Source organism: Balaenoptera musculus, chromosome 4 (assembly GCF_009873245.2).
Source record: "Balaenoptera musculus isolate JJ_BM4_2016_0621 chromosome 4, mBalMus1.pri.v3, whole genome shotgun sequence".
Lineage (NCBI taxonomy): Eukaryota > Metazoa > Chordata > Mammalia > Artiodactyla > Balaenopteridae > Balaenoptera > Balaenoptera musculus.
The window spans coordinates 30,897,952-30,915,490 of record NC_045788.1 but is presented as its reverse complement, the minus strand read 5'-3'; the positions used below and the strand labels follow the sequence as shown (position 1 = coordinate 30,915,490).

The 17,539-nt window shown below is 42.7% G+C and overlaps 1 protein-coding gene across 1 annotated transcript in view; it reads left to right on the top strand.

The window, feature by feature from the left end:
- The first annotated feature begins 3,015 nt into the window (after positions 1-3,015).
- Positions 3,016-17,539, top strand: part of ERICH6 (glutamate rich 6) — a 33,032-nt gene continuing 18,508 nt past the window's right edge. The window contains exons 1-8 of the mRNA XM_036850883.1: positions 3,016-3,053; positions 7,550-7,641; positions 12,046-12,102; positions 12,411-12,466; positions 12,567-12,683; positions 15,399-15,512; positions 16,720-16,877; positions 17,321-17,391. Of these exons, the coding sequence (XP_036706778.1) occupies positions 3,031-3,053; positions 7,550-7,641; positions 12,046-12,102; positions 12,411-12,466; positions 12,567-12,683; positions 15,399-15,512; positions 16,720-16,877; positions 17,321-17,391 (688 nt within the window). The 5' untranslated portion in view covers positions 3,016-3,030. The remainder of the gene's footprint in view (positions 3,054-7,549; positions 7,642-12,045; positions 12,103-12,410; positions 12,467-12,566; positions 12,684-15,398; positions 15,513-16,719; positions 16,878-17,320; positions 17,392-17,539) is intronic.

The following is a 17,539-nucleotide window of genomic DNA, read 5'->3' as shown; positions in this document are numbered from 1 at the left end:
CTAGAGAACTGGTAACAATTTAAACAGGAAATCGGGACTTCCCTGGTGGTGCAGTGGTTAAGAATCTGCCTGCCAATGCAGGGGACACAGATTCGATCCCTGGTCTGGGAAGATCCCACAAGCCACGGAGCAACTAAGCCCGTGTGCCACAACTACTGAGCCTGGGCTCTAGGGCCCGAGTGCCACAGCTACTGAGCCCACATGCTGCAACTACTGAAGCCCGCATGCCTAGAGCCTGTGCTCCACAACAAGAGAAGCCATCACAATGAGAAGCCTGTGCACCGCAACAAAGAGTAGCTCCCGCTCGCCACAACTAGAGAAAGCCCGTGCGCAGCAAGCAACGAAGACCCAACGCAGCCAAAAATAAATAAATAAATAAACAGGAAATCAGCCAAATAGCAGTCACAGAATCTTTAGTTCTCCCTGAAGGACATAGATAACAATATCTGAGACACATTCCTGAGTTGTTTTGCAGATACTATAACCACCACAAGAGGGAAAAAGCTAACTGCATGATGACCAGACTGTAGTCATAATATAAGCTGCTCCATCCTGAGCAGTACTGAACCTATGGCTAGCACAATTCCAGGGACTGGCCTCAAGAAAATGGCAACAAACTGACCCTGGAGTTGAAGATTTACTGTGCTTAAAACAATCAGGATGACGCTGACCAGACCACCGCATGACCAGTTTCAAGATGCTGGTCAGAGCTGACTGTGCTGCTCTGCACATAGCCCCCGCCTGCACATCCTTGAAGCTTTCCTTTAAAGGCTCTTGCACTCTGATCTGGCCATTGGGGGATGGTTTGGGGGACACTAGTTCGCCACCTCCCCAGGTTGCCAGCTTCCTGAACAAAGCACCTTTCTTTTTCCACCTACCCTTGCTTCTTGAACATTGACTTTTGAGCAATGAGCAGCCAAACCTGAGTTGGTTTCTGGCTCCGGGGGTAACAAGTACAACGAGCTGAAAACAAAGCCCCAGAAAGACGCAGGAGATGCCTTGGTGGCCAGATGCCTCAAGCTTTTTCCACCTCCTGGCTGGATGGATGAAACAAGCATCAGTCAGGCCCTGGACTAGAGCAAGGCACTCACCTCGGTCGCAAAATGTAACTTGCATCAAAAATCTCACTAATCAAGATAAACAATATTTAAGGCAGTGTTCTAAAAAATCAAACCAGCAAACTACGACCAAGGACCAGTGCCAGCTTTTGTAAATAAAGTTTTATCGTAAGCTCCAGCAAGCATCCCAACGCCGGCATCAGCACTACCAAGAGGCCTTATGGGTGCCCATAGCTAGTAGCCACTCCCCCTACCCAAGTCCAAAAAAAAAAAGACTGGCTCCCCAGTATTTTATAATAAAATTAAATGCAGTATGGTCTACAAAAATATTGAATCATTATGTTGTACACTAGAAACTAATATAATACTGTAAGTCAACGATACCTCCATTTTTTAAATTTTAAAAAATTTTGAAAGACTGGCTCCAAAGGAGCTGAGAGAGATTGGAAAGGAAGATCAGTTCACGGCAGGCCGCTAGGGTTCTCCGAGGCTCCGGACAGCAGGTGAGAAAGGAGCTTCCAGCGGTCCTAGCTCCCCACGGTCGCTCCCTGCCCCTCCGCCCCTCTCCCCGCAGCGCCAGTCCTCCTGGCTGAAGGGTCCTGCGACTTTAATCTCCAGATTCGGGGGCCCGCGCGGCCGGCCGTTGCCCAGGGAGACGGACGCACAGGAGGCCTCGCGCGCCCCAGGCCTGGACCCGCCGGTGTCCCCTGCGCTAGCCGCGATCCCGCTTCCCGCCCGCCGCGGCCAACATGCACTCGCATCACAGCTTCAGAAAGCCCGAGGAGGAGCGGGGCCAGCAGGAGGAGGGGGACGAGATGGGCATGGAGGAGGAGGAGGAGGAGGAGGAGGAGGAGGAGGACGAGGCGGCGGCGGACCGGGAGAAGGAGCTGGCGCTCCACGGGAGGTTCAGCGAGGAGTACCTATGGAAGCTTTTGGCCTTCGGAGATGGCAATGAGGAAGAATGGAAAGCCCTTCGCCCCCGCTTGGCCAGCGTCGTCAGCCCCAGCCTGAGCCCGACGCCGACGCTCAGCCGAACGCCGAGCCTGAAGTGGAGCCGGACGCCGGCGGCCAGTGAGAGTGCACCCTCCAGCACCTCCTCCCAAAAAAGTACCGCTCCCCGGCCCGCCCAGCCCGTTCCTCGAAGGCTGCCCTGTCCCTAGGGGAGAGCAGGTCCAACTCCTCTAGAGCCTTCGTCTACCCGGCAGTCTGTTTCCAAATACACACAAGACTTCACACACACCCTTATCTCAGTCCCTCTGGTGTCAAAGACACTGAAATCTTGACTGAGCGGTTGTGATGGTCCACAGTTTAGGATAAAGGGGAAACGCCTCGTCAAACTGGAAACAGGCAGTGCTGTACGGAGTGCTCATTTTATAACACTTCGTGCATTCAGTGATCGCGTCCTCTTACATTCATTCTCTCCCCCCGCCGCCCCGCTCAAACAGGCGCACGCGCGCGCACACACACACACACACACACACACACACACATGCGCGCGCGCGCACGCGCGCCACTCCTGAAGAAGGAGTAGTGCTTTAAGGGTGCTCTGCTACTGAAACAGCCCAGCCAAAAACAACTCACCTTTGTGCTTAACTTCCTGTACTGAAACCACTCCAGCCACTTCCTTAAAAAGAGAGGCACAGCAGTTACTTGGAGTAGATTTGTCCATCTCCCAGCATTGACATTTTGGTCCGGATCGTTCTTTGTCGGGGCCGCGTGTGTTGAGGGCGGGAGGATGGACTGTCGTACGCATTACAGGATGTTCAGCAGCATCGCTGGCCTCTGCTTCTGACCATGCCAGTTAGTCCCTACCGGGCTCTGTGACAATCAAAAATGTCCTTAGACGTTGCTAAATGTTTCCTGGGGGGCAAAATTGTCCTTTCGAGAGCCACTGATTTAAAGGGAATGGCTAAATTGTTTAATGTTTCATTCAACAGGTTTTCCTAAAATATTTCAGACATTTAAGAAAGACATGTCTGAAACGAATTTAGATAGGTAAGAAATTGTTTTCAGTGTTCTATATTATTATTTTTTGAAGCTGATGATGTTTACTTTTGGAATAAACATGTCAGGAAGTAGAGTAAAATCATCCAGGGCATTTACAACTAATTTATTCAAAAAGGTGTTTTTTAATCTACACTGTTAGACACTTTGGAGGAGATAGACAGGGTCCCTGCCCATCACCGGCTTATTATCTACCTGTAGAGATGACATGTCTATTTACTAATATAGCATGAAATCATAAATGCCATGCGCACACAGTAAGTGCTATGAGGCTTTAGGACATAAGTCTCTATTGGCTAAATTCAGGAGTAATCAGGGACACCTGCGGTGGAGAGTCGAAAGTACAGTCTTTTCTTTTTCTTGTCGTTGCTATTGCTATTAGCCTCCAAGCACTTCTAACTATAATAGGAAGACACCAGAGAAACATATTTGGAACATCTTTATCAGTCTTCCCTGAAACCTCACACCAAACATGGGTCCACAATCTCACATTATTGTTCACCTAAGTTTTGCTTTTATAAGCAACTTTCCATTTTTAAGCAGAAAGAGAATTGTTCTTCCCCACTTACATGTTTTTATTTATCCAAGTCAACATTTTAATAAAAGATAATATATGTACATGGTTAAAACATTAAAGTAGACAAAGCTATAAAATTTAAAATTTCTGTACCCTTCTCTGCTCCCACTTCCACTCACCAGAGTTAACAGATTGTTAACAGTTTGTTTCCAGTATAATTTAAATAGCATATTTTCATTCCTTGATTTATTAATTTTTGACATAGCTACTGACTTCCCACCATGAAAGCTGAGGAATGTAACACACTACTTCCCTCCTCTCCATTTTCAGTAGTTAGATTATTTTTATATTTTCTAACCTTTAGGACTTTAAAGTATTTAAACCTCTACTTCTTAATTTATCAATTTTAGTAACTATTAACTCTATTTTGAAAAATTAACACCTTAATGCACTTCTACTTCCTTCTCTCTCTCCTCTCACCCTTTCCTCTCCCAATTAACAACAAATTATGTAACAGACTTTATTAAAATATATAATATATAGTCCTGTAAAGTCATATTACTTTGCCAAGTTTTATAGTGTTTGCAAATTTTGTAATTATAATTAGCTCTTAGTGCTTTGGGTACACGTTGATTCAAAAAGTTGAAGACCAATAACCAATGCTCATAATTTCCTGCTAAGAACCCAATGATGTGACTGCATTCTTGCACAAGAAAATGAAATCCTATGTCTGTAAAACTTGGCTCCTAAAAGAAGAACTTCTCAACTCTCAGTTGTTTTTAGTTGTCTTCAATTTTTCTGAGTTGGGCTCAACGGCCATACTTTCTTGTTTTCCATATTGCTTTCTTTCTTTTATTCCTTTTCTTTTTGCTGGAGAAACCTCTCAGGTAATTATTTCCTATTGATCTCATGGGTAGTCAAATTTCTGAGTTCTTGCCTGTCTTGAAATTTCTTCCTTTTGCCCTCATACTTTATTAATAATATAACCTGGCATAAAAGAATAGGTTTAAAACCATTTCTCCTCAGAGCTCTGAAGACATTGCTTCATTGCCTTCTAGTATCCAGTATTGTTGATCAGTCTGATTTTCAAACCCTTCTGATATTTATTTCCTTCCCTTCATTTGCTCTATTCTTTCCTTCGGAACTCCTACTAGCTGGCTGTTGGACTTCTTGGATATCTTCAAGATTTTTGGTGTTTACATGCTACGATGTAGCCTTTGTACAGAATTTTTTGTTTGGGGATTCATATAATTTCCAAGAACCGATTCTTACTCTCTGAATAGGTGTGTGTGTGTGTGTGTGTTTAAATCTCTTTGAGGGTACTGTTATAAAATACTAAAGTTCTCCTTTGTTCTTTGTATTTCTTCTTTTTTCTTTCAAGATCACTTGTTCTGTTTGTTTTTCTTGGTCCTTCTATTCCATGCTAGGATTGTCCTTAAGTGACTGGTAACCCTTGGTTACCCAGTTGTATTTATCAATGAATGACTGATAGGTAAGCTAAAACTAGGATAGGAGTCCTGCCACCGAGTAGTTCTGTTTCCTGACTGGGCTGGCGGGGGAAGGCTGACTGTGAGTCCTGCGTGGGTGGGTAGGGCAGTCACAGCCAGCTGCCTGTGGGGTGTCGGCAGGGAGCAGGCAAGGTGGGTAAGCCCACTATTACTAGTCATGATAAGGACACTTTACTGTGTGGTTGGAGTTCCTCGTGCATTTCTTTCCTGGGACTCTCCCTTCCTCCTTTTTCACCCAAGCCTGTTGGGTAGGTCCTGAGTAACTCATCCTGCACTCTGCTTCTCTTTCAGACCTAAAACTTCCCCAGGCAGGCTTTTTAGAAACCAGTTCTTTGGGCTTCATCTGGAAATAGACACAACTGTTGCCAACTGCCCTGTGTAAGAGGAGAGGAAGGGGTCTGACTGTTCACTCCTTGAACTACCCTGATGACCGTCTCCAGCCCCCTCCCCTCTGCATTTGGTCGAGTCAGGGCTAGGAGCTTCTCAGGAGTTCCCTTTGGAAGAACTTTACTTATGTCTCTTATCTTGAGCTGTGGTGGTCTCTGCTCTAGTTTTCCATCAACCTGAGGCCATTTATTTTCTTTCTTTAAGGACTTCTTCAATATTACTTGGCTACTGATGATACCGCTCTTGTTTTCCAGGGCTATTGCTTGTTTTCCAGGGCTATTGCTTGTTTGTGGGGTTTGAAGTGTTTGTTAGTTCAATAAGATCTTGGAAGGAAGGGGAGAATTGTGTGTTCAGGTGCCATCTTGACCTGGACTTTCTATCATATGGGAACCTCTCTTTCCTAAATCAAATTCTTAATTTCTCCTCATAAATCTTCCTAAGAAGATGCTTCTTCTGTACTTCAAAGCATTCTCTGGTGAATTTGGTGAGACTGTGTTTTTAAGGAAATCTGCCCTTAGAAGGCCTAGAAATGCAACCAATATTGGCTCAGTTTCTACTTTTAATTGCCCTATTACTATTCTGGGGCAAACTTTAGGAGGCAGATGAATCCGGAGAAACACAGGTTTTGGAGCCAAACAGGTCTGGGCCCCATCTGCCTCTGCCATGTGTGATTTTGAGAGGGCCCCCCAGAGCCTCGATTTCCTTGCCTATAGAAAAGGAATACTACCTGCTGTACAGCACAGGGGACTCTACTCAGTACTCTGTAATGGCCTATATGGGGAAAGAATCTAAAAAAAAAAAAAAGTGGAAATATGTATATATATAACTGATTGACTTTGTTGTACACCTGAAACTAACACATTATAAATCAACTATACTCCAATAAAAATTTTTAAAAAAAGGAAAGGGTATACTAATTCCTACCTTGATTGGTTTTTGTAAAGATAAATGAAGTAATGTAAGTAAAGCAACTCTTATGTGTCTACTAGAACACAGTAAGTTCTCAGGAAATGTTAATTTTGTTCTTATCCTCCGATGTCTGCCATCTTTACACAGAATTTCGAAAACAATCTTTCATGTTGGTTCAAGGGAGGCAAAGAGACCTAGATGAGTTATGTATTGATTTTGTTAACTACTGTATTGGGAAAACACTGAAATGTAAAATGTTGTCTAGGGATTGCTCGTCAATGTTCCTTTACTCTTGGTCCCATAAGTTTTTTCCATGGGAACTTAGACAAAAAGGACTCCCCCAGACACTTGTTCAGGTGGCTTCTGCAGAGGAGTTCTCTACCCATTATAGGACACAGTCATTTCAGAATTAAAACAAAACACACAATGTTTCAAGGAACAAAGCAACAAAAAAGGAAGGTGGAGACATAAGAGAACTGAGAAAGGTGAAAAAGTGACAATCCTAAAGTTGACTAAATTATTTGGGAAATTTTTGTTTGATAATTTTAGAAGAGCCAGCAAATTATGGCCAAAAAAAATGAAATTCAAAGAGGCAAAGGAACTTGAAAAGCAATAGTTATTGTTTACTTGTTACCAGTAACAGTCATTTTAGCTAGTAAAAGTCAATAAATTCCTGCTTCCTATCATGTCAACGATAGCTAACTGATTAAACTGCTTGTGGAAAGAATACAGATTGCTTAATTACAACGCATTAAACTTCAGCCCTTTAAAAAGAGCTTGGATTATTTTAAAGCTATTTTAAAATGAACAATACGTTCTATTTTAAATTCAGGTAAATGTTTAAACACACATAACCATCATCGCTGCCACCACCGCCAACACACAGCACAGATAGAGGGGTAGTAATTTACTCCGTGAGAGAAATAATACGGTATTGGGAACCTCCAGGATTGAGAGAGGAGTGCTTTGCAAAGAACAGATATGATGCAAACACACTGTGTCTGACTTTACTGAAGACATAAGAACGGAAGAAAATATTTCAAAGGAAAAAGAAATGAGGATTTTCTAAGAACATCTGTTATTTGATTGTTAAATGTACTAGATTTAGAAGAACTGCTAACAACTCTATAGGTATACTGAAAACTAACATTTTGTCTAAATTTCAGGGCTGTCTATCACAATCTGTATCCAAGAATTCCAACATCAGTACAAACAGAAGAAAGTTGGCTTCAAGAATTGTCAGGCATGGAGCAGCCGAGTGAGTAGTTTGGTTTTTTAGCTTTTGCTGGGAGATGGGATTGCACACTGGAAAGGGCACTTGTGTAGATGGCCAGGAGAGCTAGGATTGAATCCCAGCCCCAAAACAAGCTAACACCATGACAACTGGGCAAGTCACTTAACCTCATTGACTCTGTTTCTTTCTCTGTTGGCCATAATAATCCTTCTGTAACAGGACTGTTATGAAGATCAAAATGAAATTCAACATTTAAACTCCTTGGCACTGAGCCTTTAATAAATGGTAGCACCTGTGTTCACATCAAGAAATAATCTGCCATCATATTTTGAAACACATCTTTATTTTTTATTATAGAGGTAACATGCGTGCTGTTTTTTAAACATCAAACCATTAAGAAAAATATAATGTAAACATTAAGTTTTTAACTTATCCCAGTATATTCCTCAGAAGTAATCGTTATGAATAGCCTTTCCTTTCAATTCTACTATTTGTTTTATGTTATATCACTTATTCATGAGATGTTTATTGAGCACACACCAAGCACCTGTCATAGGTCAGTTTCCTGTTCTAAGGTAACAGCAATGAATAAAGCAGACAAACCCCCTGTCTCAATGGTCTTCTATTAAAGTGTGGGAGGTGGAAGTAATAGTGAGATAAATAATACACAAAGTAAGTCAATACACAATATCTTATATAATGTTAAGTGCTAAGGAGGAAAATAAAGCAGGGAGAGGGATGGGAAATGTTGGGCAGTTGGGTACAAGCTTACCCAGGATGCTGAGGGAAATCTTCAATGAGAAGCTGAAATATTTGAGTAAAGACCTCAAGGAGGAGAGAGAGTGATAATGATCTCCGGGGGAAGAGTGTTCCAGGCACAGGGAAGAATAAGTGCTTCCCTCTAGAACAAGGAGGCAGCCAGCTTGGCTGCAGTGGGGTAGGTAAGGAGGTGAGTCCTACGGGATAAAGGCAGAGAGACAGTGAGGACCAAATCTTACTCAATGAGAATGAAGTGGGAAGTCACTGGAGGGTCTGCACAGAGGAGTGACACAATCTAACATAAAAATTTAGGGCTTCCCTGGTGGCGCAGTGGTTGAGAATCTGCCTGCCAATGCAGGGGACACGGGTTCGAGCCCTGGTCTGGGAAGATCCCACATGCCGTGGAGCAACTAGGCCCGTGAGCCACAATTACTGAGCCTGCGCGTCTGGAGCCTGTGCTCCGCAACGGGAGAGGCCACGACAGTGAGAGGCCCGCGCACCGCTATGAAGAGTGGCCCCCGCTTGCCGCAACTGGAGAAAGCCCTCGCACAGAAACGAAGACCCAACACAGCCATAAATAAAAAATAAATAAATAAATTTAAAATAAATGTGATTTGAATAAAATATTTTTTAAAAAAATTTTAAATTAGACATATAATTAATATTAAATATTAATATAATATTAAACCTAATATTAAAAACATGTTAATTATTCCCAAATTAATCTATATATTCAATGTAATTGTGATGAAGTTTTTCAATGGAGTTTGACAAGTTGATTCTTTGGTCCTGCTCTGCAGCGTTCAAAGATAAGTTGAGGCATTTTCACATTTTTAAGAGTTTATTTGAGCAGATGTGGATTGGAAACAGGCAGCGCCAAACCAGAAGTGGTTAGGAGCACTCCACAGACAAGAGCTAAGGAGAGGTTTTTATAGAGAAGTCGTGGGAACAAAGCAAGGAAATCATTTGATCGGCTATTGTTCAAGGTTGCATTACAGTAGGTCCCCTACATACGAACGAGTTCCATTCCGACAGCGTGTTCATAAGTCCAATTTGTTCGAAGTCCAACAAAGTTAGCCTAGGTACTCAACTAACACAATCAGCTATATCGTACTGTACTGTAATAGGTTTATAATACTTTTCACACAAACAATACATAAAAAACAAACACAAAAGATAAAGAAAACATTTTTAATCTCACAGTACAGTACCTTGAAAAGTACAGTAGTACAACAGCTGCCATACAGGGGCTGGCAACGAGTGAATAGGCAAGAAGAGTTACTGACTGGAGGAGGGAGAGGAGGTGGGAGATGGTAGAGCTGAAGGATCGTCAGCAATAGGAGACGGAGGGCAATTTCACTCACGCCTGACACTGATGGCACAGGTTCTGGTTCCTTGCCAGATTCAGTTCTATCTACCCTCTTGAAAAAAGGATCCAGCGATGTCTGGGTAGTAGCTCTTTTTTTCTTGTCATAGATGACATGGTAGCACTGGATTGCATTCTGAACGGCTGCTACAACCTTCGTGTACCATCCTATGGCTCAAAAAATAACAGTGCCTCCTCAAATAAAGAAAATCCCCTTGCCATTCCCTGCGTCGTGAGTCTCTTCGGTTCTTCAGTTACTTCTTCTTCCTCTTGTCTCTCTTCGTCCTTTCTCTGGGCCTCCAATTCCATCAGGTCTTCATTAGTAAGCTCCTCGTGTTGCACAGCCAACAGTACCGTACAGTAAAGTGCACAAAAGCACAACCACTTGTAGAGGATGCATGCACGTGACAATGTACGCCAGACACGTGAACTAATTTATGTGATCGGACATGGGAACACACGTTCATATCTTTGAAAGTTCGCAATTTGAAGGTTCGTATGTAGGGGACTCAACTGTATTTGGGAAAGCCCAGTTGGCTGTTTGCTATGAGCTGTTCTTAACCTTGAGGCATTAACCTTGAGGAATTGACTCTGGCTTAGGTTTCACTTTGCTTACGATTGGCTACTAAGGCATTAGAGCCCCCTCAGCTAATGGCTTCCTTGTTTGATTACTTTAACAGCAGAAACCTAATGTACCTTTTCAATTTTTTCATATCATTTTTTGTAGGTTTTTTTAATAGAGAACTGATATGCAGCTCTTATTAGTTTATTCCTAGGTGTTTTACAGTTGTCTTTTATTGATGTAGTAATTGGAATCTTTTTTTTCCTATTATATTTTCTAATTGGTTATTGTCAATGTATAAGAAAACTATTGATTTCAATGTATTAATCTTGTATCTGATTCCCTTGCTGAACTTTCTTATTCTAATATTTTATCAGTTAAAAGTCTACTAGACAATTACATTTCCTGTGAATAACAGCAGTTTTAGCTCTTCTTTAATTTTTTTTACTTAGCAGTGTATCAGGGACATCTTTCCATGTCAGGAAATATTGATCTAATTCCTTGAAATGACTATGTAGTATTCCCTTATATACCTACAGTAACTGTGACTTATGTAATACATCTGACTGTTAGATGTTGCAGGGTTGTTTGGTTTGGTTTGGTTTTGTGTTTTGACCTCTTCCCTATGACAAATAATGCCTTAATGAAAGTCTTGTTCATTCATTTTTGTTTTTTTTTTTTAATACCTGTGCTGGCATTTCTGTTGGGCAAAATGCCCAAAACATATTTTTAAATTGTTCAGGTACTCAACATAGGAAGTATGTCATCTTCTGAAGCCCATCCCTTTCTCCAGCACCAGCCCTGGCTATACAGGGAAAATGGGTGTGCCCTCTCCCTTTACCTCTGTCTCACTGTAGGTTGTTCTGATTGGTTTTTCATCATCCTAGTCCTGTCTGCTTACCTTTCTAGACATTTACTCCAAGTGGCTCATGTGTTGATAGATGGCTGTCTTCCCCATTTCCAGTATTGCCATGGAATCTGCAGAGGGAATTATTCTGGTGGTTTAGTTCACCGTCTTGAACTAGGAACCACCCTCTCACCCCGCTCCAGCACTCTTCTCCCTGAAAAATCTTTTGCAGAATAATAGTCATAAATTAGACAGAATAGTAATTTTAGAAGGCAGAACACAAAAGGGTCTGTAAACCATGATTATAATCAAATAAAATATGCATTCGTGTAGCATTCTAAGACTAAGAAGAAGCAAGAAAGCATTTTTTAATGTGATTCATTAGTGGTGAGTCTTCTCTGTTTGTTAGTTACTGTTGATAAAATGTTATTTGGGAAAAGGCAAAAAATTTAAAAAAGTAAAAATACGGGGCTTCCCTGGTGGCGCAGTGGTTGAGAATCTGCCTGCTAATGCAGGGGACACGGGTTCGAGCCCTGGTCTGGGAGGATCCCACATGCCGCGGAGCAACTGGGCCCGTGAGCCACAACTACTGAGCCTGCGCGTCTGGAGCCTGTGCTCCGCAACGAGAGAGGCTGCGACAGTGAGAGGCCCGTGCACCGCAATAGAGAGTGGCCCCCGCTCTCCGCAACTAGAGAAAGCCCTCGCACAGCAACGAAGACCCAACAGAGCTAAAAAGATAAATAAAAATAAATAAATTTAAAAAAAAATAAAAATAAAAAATAAAACACAAAAAGGGCACTTATTTTTCCAAGAGGCATATCTTCTTTTCTATTGGACTTCTTTCATCCTTTGTCAGGATTGATGACAAATGTACACTCTTTTTTACAGAGAAAGAAGTGCCCTCTGTAAAGAAGGAAGATGAACCTGAAAATCTAGCTTCTAAATTAAGAGGTAACTGGATGTTTGGCGTCATCCCCTCTGCTGGCAAAGGCAAACTGCCCTTAGGGAACCAGCCTTAACTTGGACGGTGTCCAACCCCTTTAGAAAAGAGCTCCCCTAAGAGTATATGCAAGAAGGTGGTGAAGGTAGGGTTTCAGGGCATTTAGACAGCGTGTGTGTGTGAGAGTGTGTGTGTGTGTGTGTGTGTGTGTGTCTGAGTGAGTGTGAGTCATGGGCTAGAATCTTCACACTACAGAAAATGGAATACACTGCACAAAGTTTTTAAACATTCCTTCTAAATCTGTCTTTTTTTTCTTCAGCAAAATGGATAATTAACCCAGAAGAGCCAAAACTAAATATTTTATGTGAGCTGGAGGTAAGAAATGTTTATCAGTCCAGCTAGTACACTGAACTCATGGTAAAAATCACTTATTCAATCTTCAATTTTTTTCTTTCTCCCTCTTTTTAAAATTTAGTTTAAGGAAGACTTCATAACACTTTTTGAGCCCTCTCTGAGAACACTACCCAGCATCGGGCCACCATCTATTCTCTCATTCAAACAAGAGAGTTCCAATTTAGGCATTAAGTTCAAGGTAATCTTCATTTATATTTCTTTTTGCTTTTACTGTAATAAATGGTATAAAAAACCACATGATGATCTGCACAAAAGACAGTGAACATACTTTTAAAAAAGCAGGCAAAGAGCTCATTTACTTGGAATAGCACTTAGGGTGGCTGTATTCGTTTCCTAGGGCTGCTGTAACAAAATACCAGAAACTAGGTGGCTTACAGCGACAGAAAAGTATTGTTTCACAGTTCTGAAGGCTGGAATTCCAACATCAAGGTGTCAGCAAGTCTAACCTGGAGGGGAGAGTCCCTCCTTGCCTCTTCTGAGCTTCTGGTCATGGCCATCAATCCTTGGCATTCCTTGGCTTGCAGCTGCATCACTCCAATCTCTGCCTTGGTTGTCCCAGCACGCTCTGTGTGTCTCTGTCCAAATGTCCCTCTTCTCCAAGGACACCAGTCATATTGGATTAGCTCCCACCCTAATGACCTCATCTTAACTTGATTACATCTGCAGAGACCCCATTTCTAAGTCAGGCCACATTCACAGGTACCAGGGGTTAGAAATTCAACAGAGCCTTTGGGGGAGCGCAACTCAACCTATAACAGTGGCCATAAAGCCCGGCAGCGTAGGTGAACGTTAGCTGTATTTGATCACATTAAGTGACCAATTAACGTCTGCATTCAATGGGCAAGGGAGAGGTCACCTTAGTAATTCCAACAGGATACAAACCACCCTGCTTTGCCACAGAGGTAAGGGACTGACCGGTGGTATGATTATTTCCAAACTTGCACGGCATGGCCATGTGGAGAGAGCTGCACACTCCCCAGACCAGAAGCTCCTTGATGACTTCTTTTGGGGTACAGTAAAGGTACAGGCTTATTCACTGAAATAAGAGATACCAATCATGTGAGGCAGGACGGCACAGATGTGCGTGCAGGGGTTGATGGGAATGCCGTGTGGATGCAGCAATGCGGTCGGTGTTCACTGTCATTTTGTGCAGCACATTGAACTATGCGATTCTAATGCCTGGTTACACATTAAATACATCACGTAACGTAATATGGGTCAACATTTACTGTTTATATTTGCCCAGGTTTCTAAATTTTATGGTCACCTTATAGACTCTTCGGGCTGAAATTCTTTCTTCAAACATAGCACCTTCCTTTTTCTGAAGCACAAAGGCTTGTATCCAGAAAGCTTCTTGAGCTCTCTTCCCCTGACACCCAGAGATGCGCCTGAACGTGAGGAAGGCCTTGGGGACTTCCTTCCATAGAGCTGCCCCTACACCGGCCCCTGGCCAGGGCTGGCTCCACCTGCATTCCTGGGCTGATCTTTCAGGTCTTCTGAGATGGGCCTGGACACTGGTCTAGTTTGGGGGCAGCAGCAGCTGGTTGGCCAGCTCTCCTCTTCAGCCACATCCTCTTGAGGTGGAAATTCCAACCCCACTCATGTCTTTTGAAGCATCTTTACTTACTTCGCCCCCAGGTGAAGGGGTGAAGGGGTGAAGGGGCCACGGGCGGAGGAGTTCCCTACCGAGATGCTGGCGGCACAGTCTGTAGCTGGCCTGGCGTTGCCAAGCTCTTCCTGCCCATTCTGTCATTTGGTAGCTGGCCTGGATTTGTCACCACCATCTCTCTATTACAAGGCTTCCCTCCCTGAGTGTTCTGCTTTCAGCGACGTGCAGTACTTATTATCGGGTAGTTTCAAGGGCCTAATTATCCTGGGCTGTACTCTAGGGTCCCTGGCTGCACCGGCCATATCAGTCACCCTTTGGCCCCATGGCGGTCATTTTGCCAGGCTCGGAGAATGGTTTCCATGGCAACTACAGATGCCCTGGTGGTTTCATGGCATGCAAGTCACCATCTGGGTCTCTTCCTGGAGGCCTGTGCCGAGGCTTGGCTGCTCACCTGCCAGGAGCCTCTGCAGTCACAGCCGTGACCTCGGACCACTAACAGGGCCATAGTGCATCCACCCCTCACTGAGTCACCTGCGCCCCTAACTCCCAGCCTCCTCTTGCTTCCCCTAGCCTCCCCTCCCCCTCCTGGATTACCTTCACAGCACAGACAGGAGAATTTGGTGCCCCAACTGGGGCTTCCCTTGAGAAAGGACTCTAATTTATTTTAGAAAGTTGAGCATTGTAAACAGTGGCCTACGTAGTAATGTCAAGACTTTTTCTTAGCTGACACTTCTTGAAAGAGTTTATGGTATTTAAACGCCTTAGACCATTTCCACAAAATCAAATATGTGTTATCCTTTGTGTCACACACTGTACATCCCCCTGTACAAGGGACACTGATGTCGACAGTAAAATCATTTCTGCAACTTTCTTCTTACACTGAGGAGGCATCCCAAGGACCCACAGAGCTCCTGATGGGCTCAGCTGCACCCCAGTGAACCGCGCCAGACAGAGGCCTCCAAAACACCACCTCAGCCTCCTCAGCCACCTCAGCCCTTAACAGCCCTTGAATAGAAATGATGTCTCATTACTGGAATATACAGATCCTGCTGGCTTGGTGCCTTCCAATATAGGATCTCAGACCCCTGGAAGTTCCCTACTAACCATCTCTGGGAGCCCTCATGGTGTCTGACAGGAGTTCTCAAGCAGGTTTGTACATCCCTCATCACCCCTGCTGTCTGACTGGACATTCGCTGGCCCTGTCCAGGGCTCTGGCTCCTCCTGCTCTGAGAGGCTCTGGGCCTCCTTGTGGACATGTCTTCATTTTTTTTCTCCTCTCTGAAGAAAGAAGAGGAGGAGGTATCGCCCACGTGTGAATTCTGTGGGAGCGATCTAAGAACATTTCTCTCCAATGTGGATCTTTCCTGTGACGACAGTAGCTCTGAACTAGTAGAACACGTAAGTTCTAAAGCAGGTTCACTGAGGAAATAGTGTTACTTTTAGACACTAATTTAAACATAAGTAGTATTTTTTCTTCTGCATCTTTTCATTGCACTGCTTTTTTTTTTTTTTTTTGGCTGCACCGCGTGGCTTGTGGGATCCTAGTTCCCTCACCAGGGATCGAACCTGAGACCCTGGCAGTGAAAGCCCAGAATCCTAACCACTGCACTGCCAGAGAATTCCCTGCATTGCCATTCTTAAGAGAGTTATGTGTTAGCCGTCAGGGCAATGCAAATCATAACCACAATGGGATACAATTTCACACCCACTAGGATGGCTATAACCCAAAAGACAGATAATAACAAGTATTAGCAAGGATGTAGAGACACTGGAACCCTCATACACTGCTGAAGGGGAATATAAAACGATGCAGCCACTTTGGAAAACAGTCGGGCAATTCCTCAAAAAGTTAAACATACAGATACCACATAACCCAACAAACAATTCCATTCCTAGGTATATACCCAAGAAAATTAACAACATATGTCCACCCAGAAACGTGTATACAAATGTTCACAGCAGCATGATTCATAACAGCCAAAAAGTGAAAACAACCCAGACATTTATCAACTGATGAAAGGGTAAATAAATGTGGGGTATCCATACAATGGAATATTATGCGGCCATAAAAAGAAATGAAGTAGTTATACATGCTACGACATAAATGAAAATATTATGCTAAGAGAAAGAAGCAAGTCACAAAGTACCACATGTTGTATGCTTCCATTTATATGAACCGTACAGAACAGGCAAATCTATAAAGACAGCAAATAGGTTAGTGGCTGCCAGGGGCTGAGAGGAGAGGAGAATAAGGAGGAACTGTTAATGGGTACAGGTTTCAGTTTCTAAAATTGATTGTTGTGATGGTTGCAAAATTCTGTGACTATATTGGGTTGGCCAAAAAGTTCATTCGGGTTTTTCCTACAATGTTATGGAAAAACCTGAGCGAACTTTTCGGCCAACCCAACACTAAACACCATTGACTTGTACACTTTAAATGGGTGAATTGTATGATATGTGAATTATATCTCAATAAAACTGTTACCAAAAAAATGTTATGATAGATTGTTATCCAAAACCCCATTACCATTTTTTGGGTTTTTTCCCTCCTGTAATTATCTTCATCTAGGACTGATGAGATGAAAATGACCTCTTTGTTTTTCAGACCTCCTGTTGTAGTTATTTCCAAAACCTGATTGACTACATCTATGAGGAAAAACAAAAAATCCAAAGCTCTAAAGCTGAATTAATCTGTATTGACCCTCATGCTGCCCACGGCAGTGAAGTCGACAGACTCAAAGCAAAGGAAAAAGCTTTGCGGAGGTAACAGTGAGCCTTTGATATTGAAACTCAGATAGGCCCACTTAGTTACAGAGTTTTTTGTAAAATGAACCTCATTTTCTCAAAATAGATAATTTTGAAGATGCATTTCCAGTGAAGAAACAAAAATTGGCCAAAGCAAACCTATTGCAATTCCTGGTGGACATTGTAAGAGTCAGAAGATTTCAGAAACTCAGTGAACTCACTGACTTAGAGTAGAAATTTGCCAACCCCAAATTCTCAGGGCAATTCAGAATTCCTATATTGGAGAAACCTGTCCACTAAATATAGTAGAAACACACGCACACTGATTAAATGACTTCATTCACAAGTAATAACAGATAAAAATAACAAGGAATAGCGTTTAAACAGTAAAAATTTATAGTATACTGTTTTAAACTTCCAACGTATTTCAGACTTATGCATCATATTTTTTGATTTTGTAGAAAACAGGAGCGACAAATGGCCAAACACTATGCAATATTAACAAAAGAACAGACTACTTTCTCTGAAGAAGGTAAGTTCCTTAACGCTGATGTTATAGATCAGAAAGCTCATATGTTTGACCAAGAGCAAAAATTGACGTATTCTAAAAATAACATTTAAATTTTTCATTTTGCTCAATACATCAGTCAAAATGGCTCAGAAAATCCCGCTTTTCCATC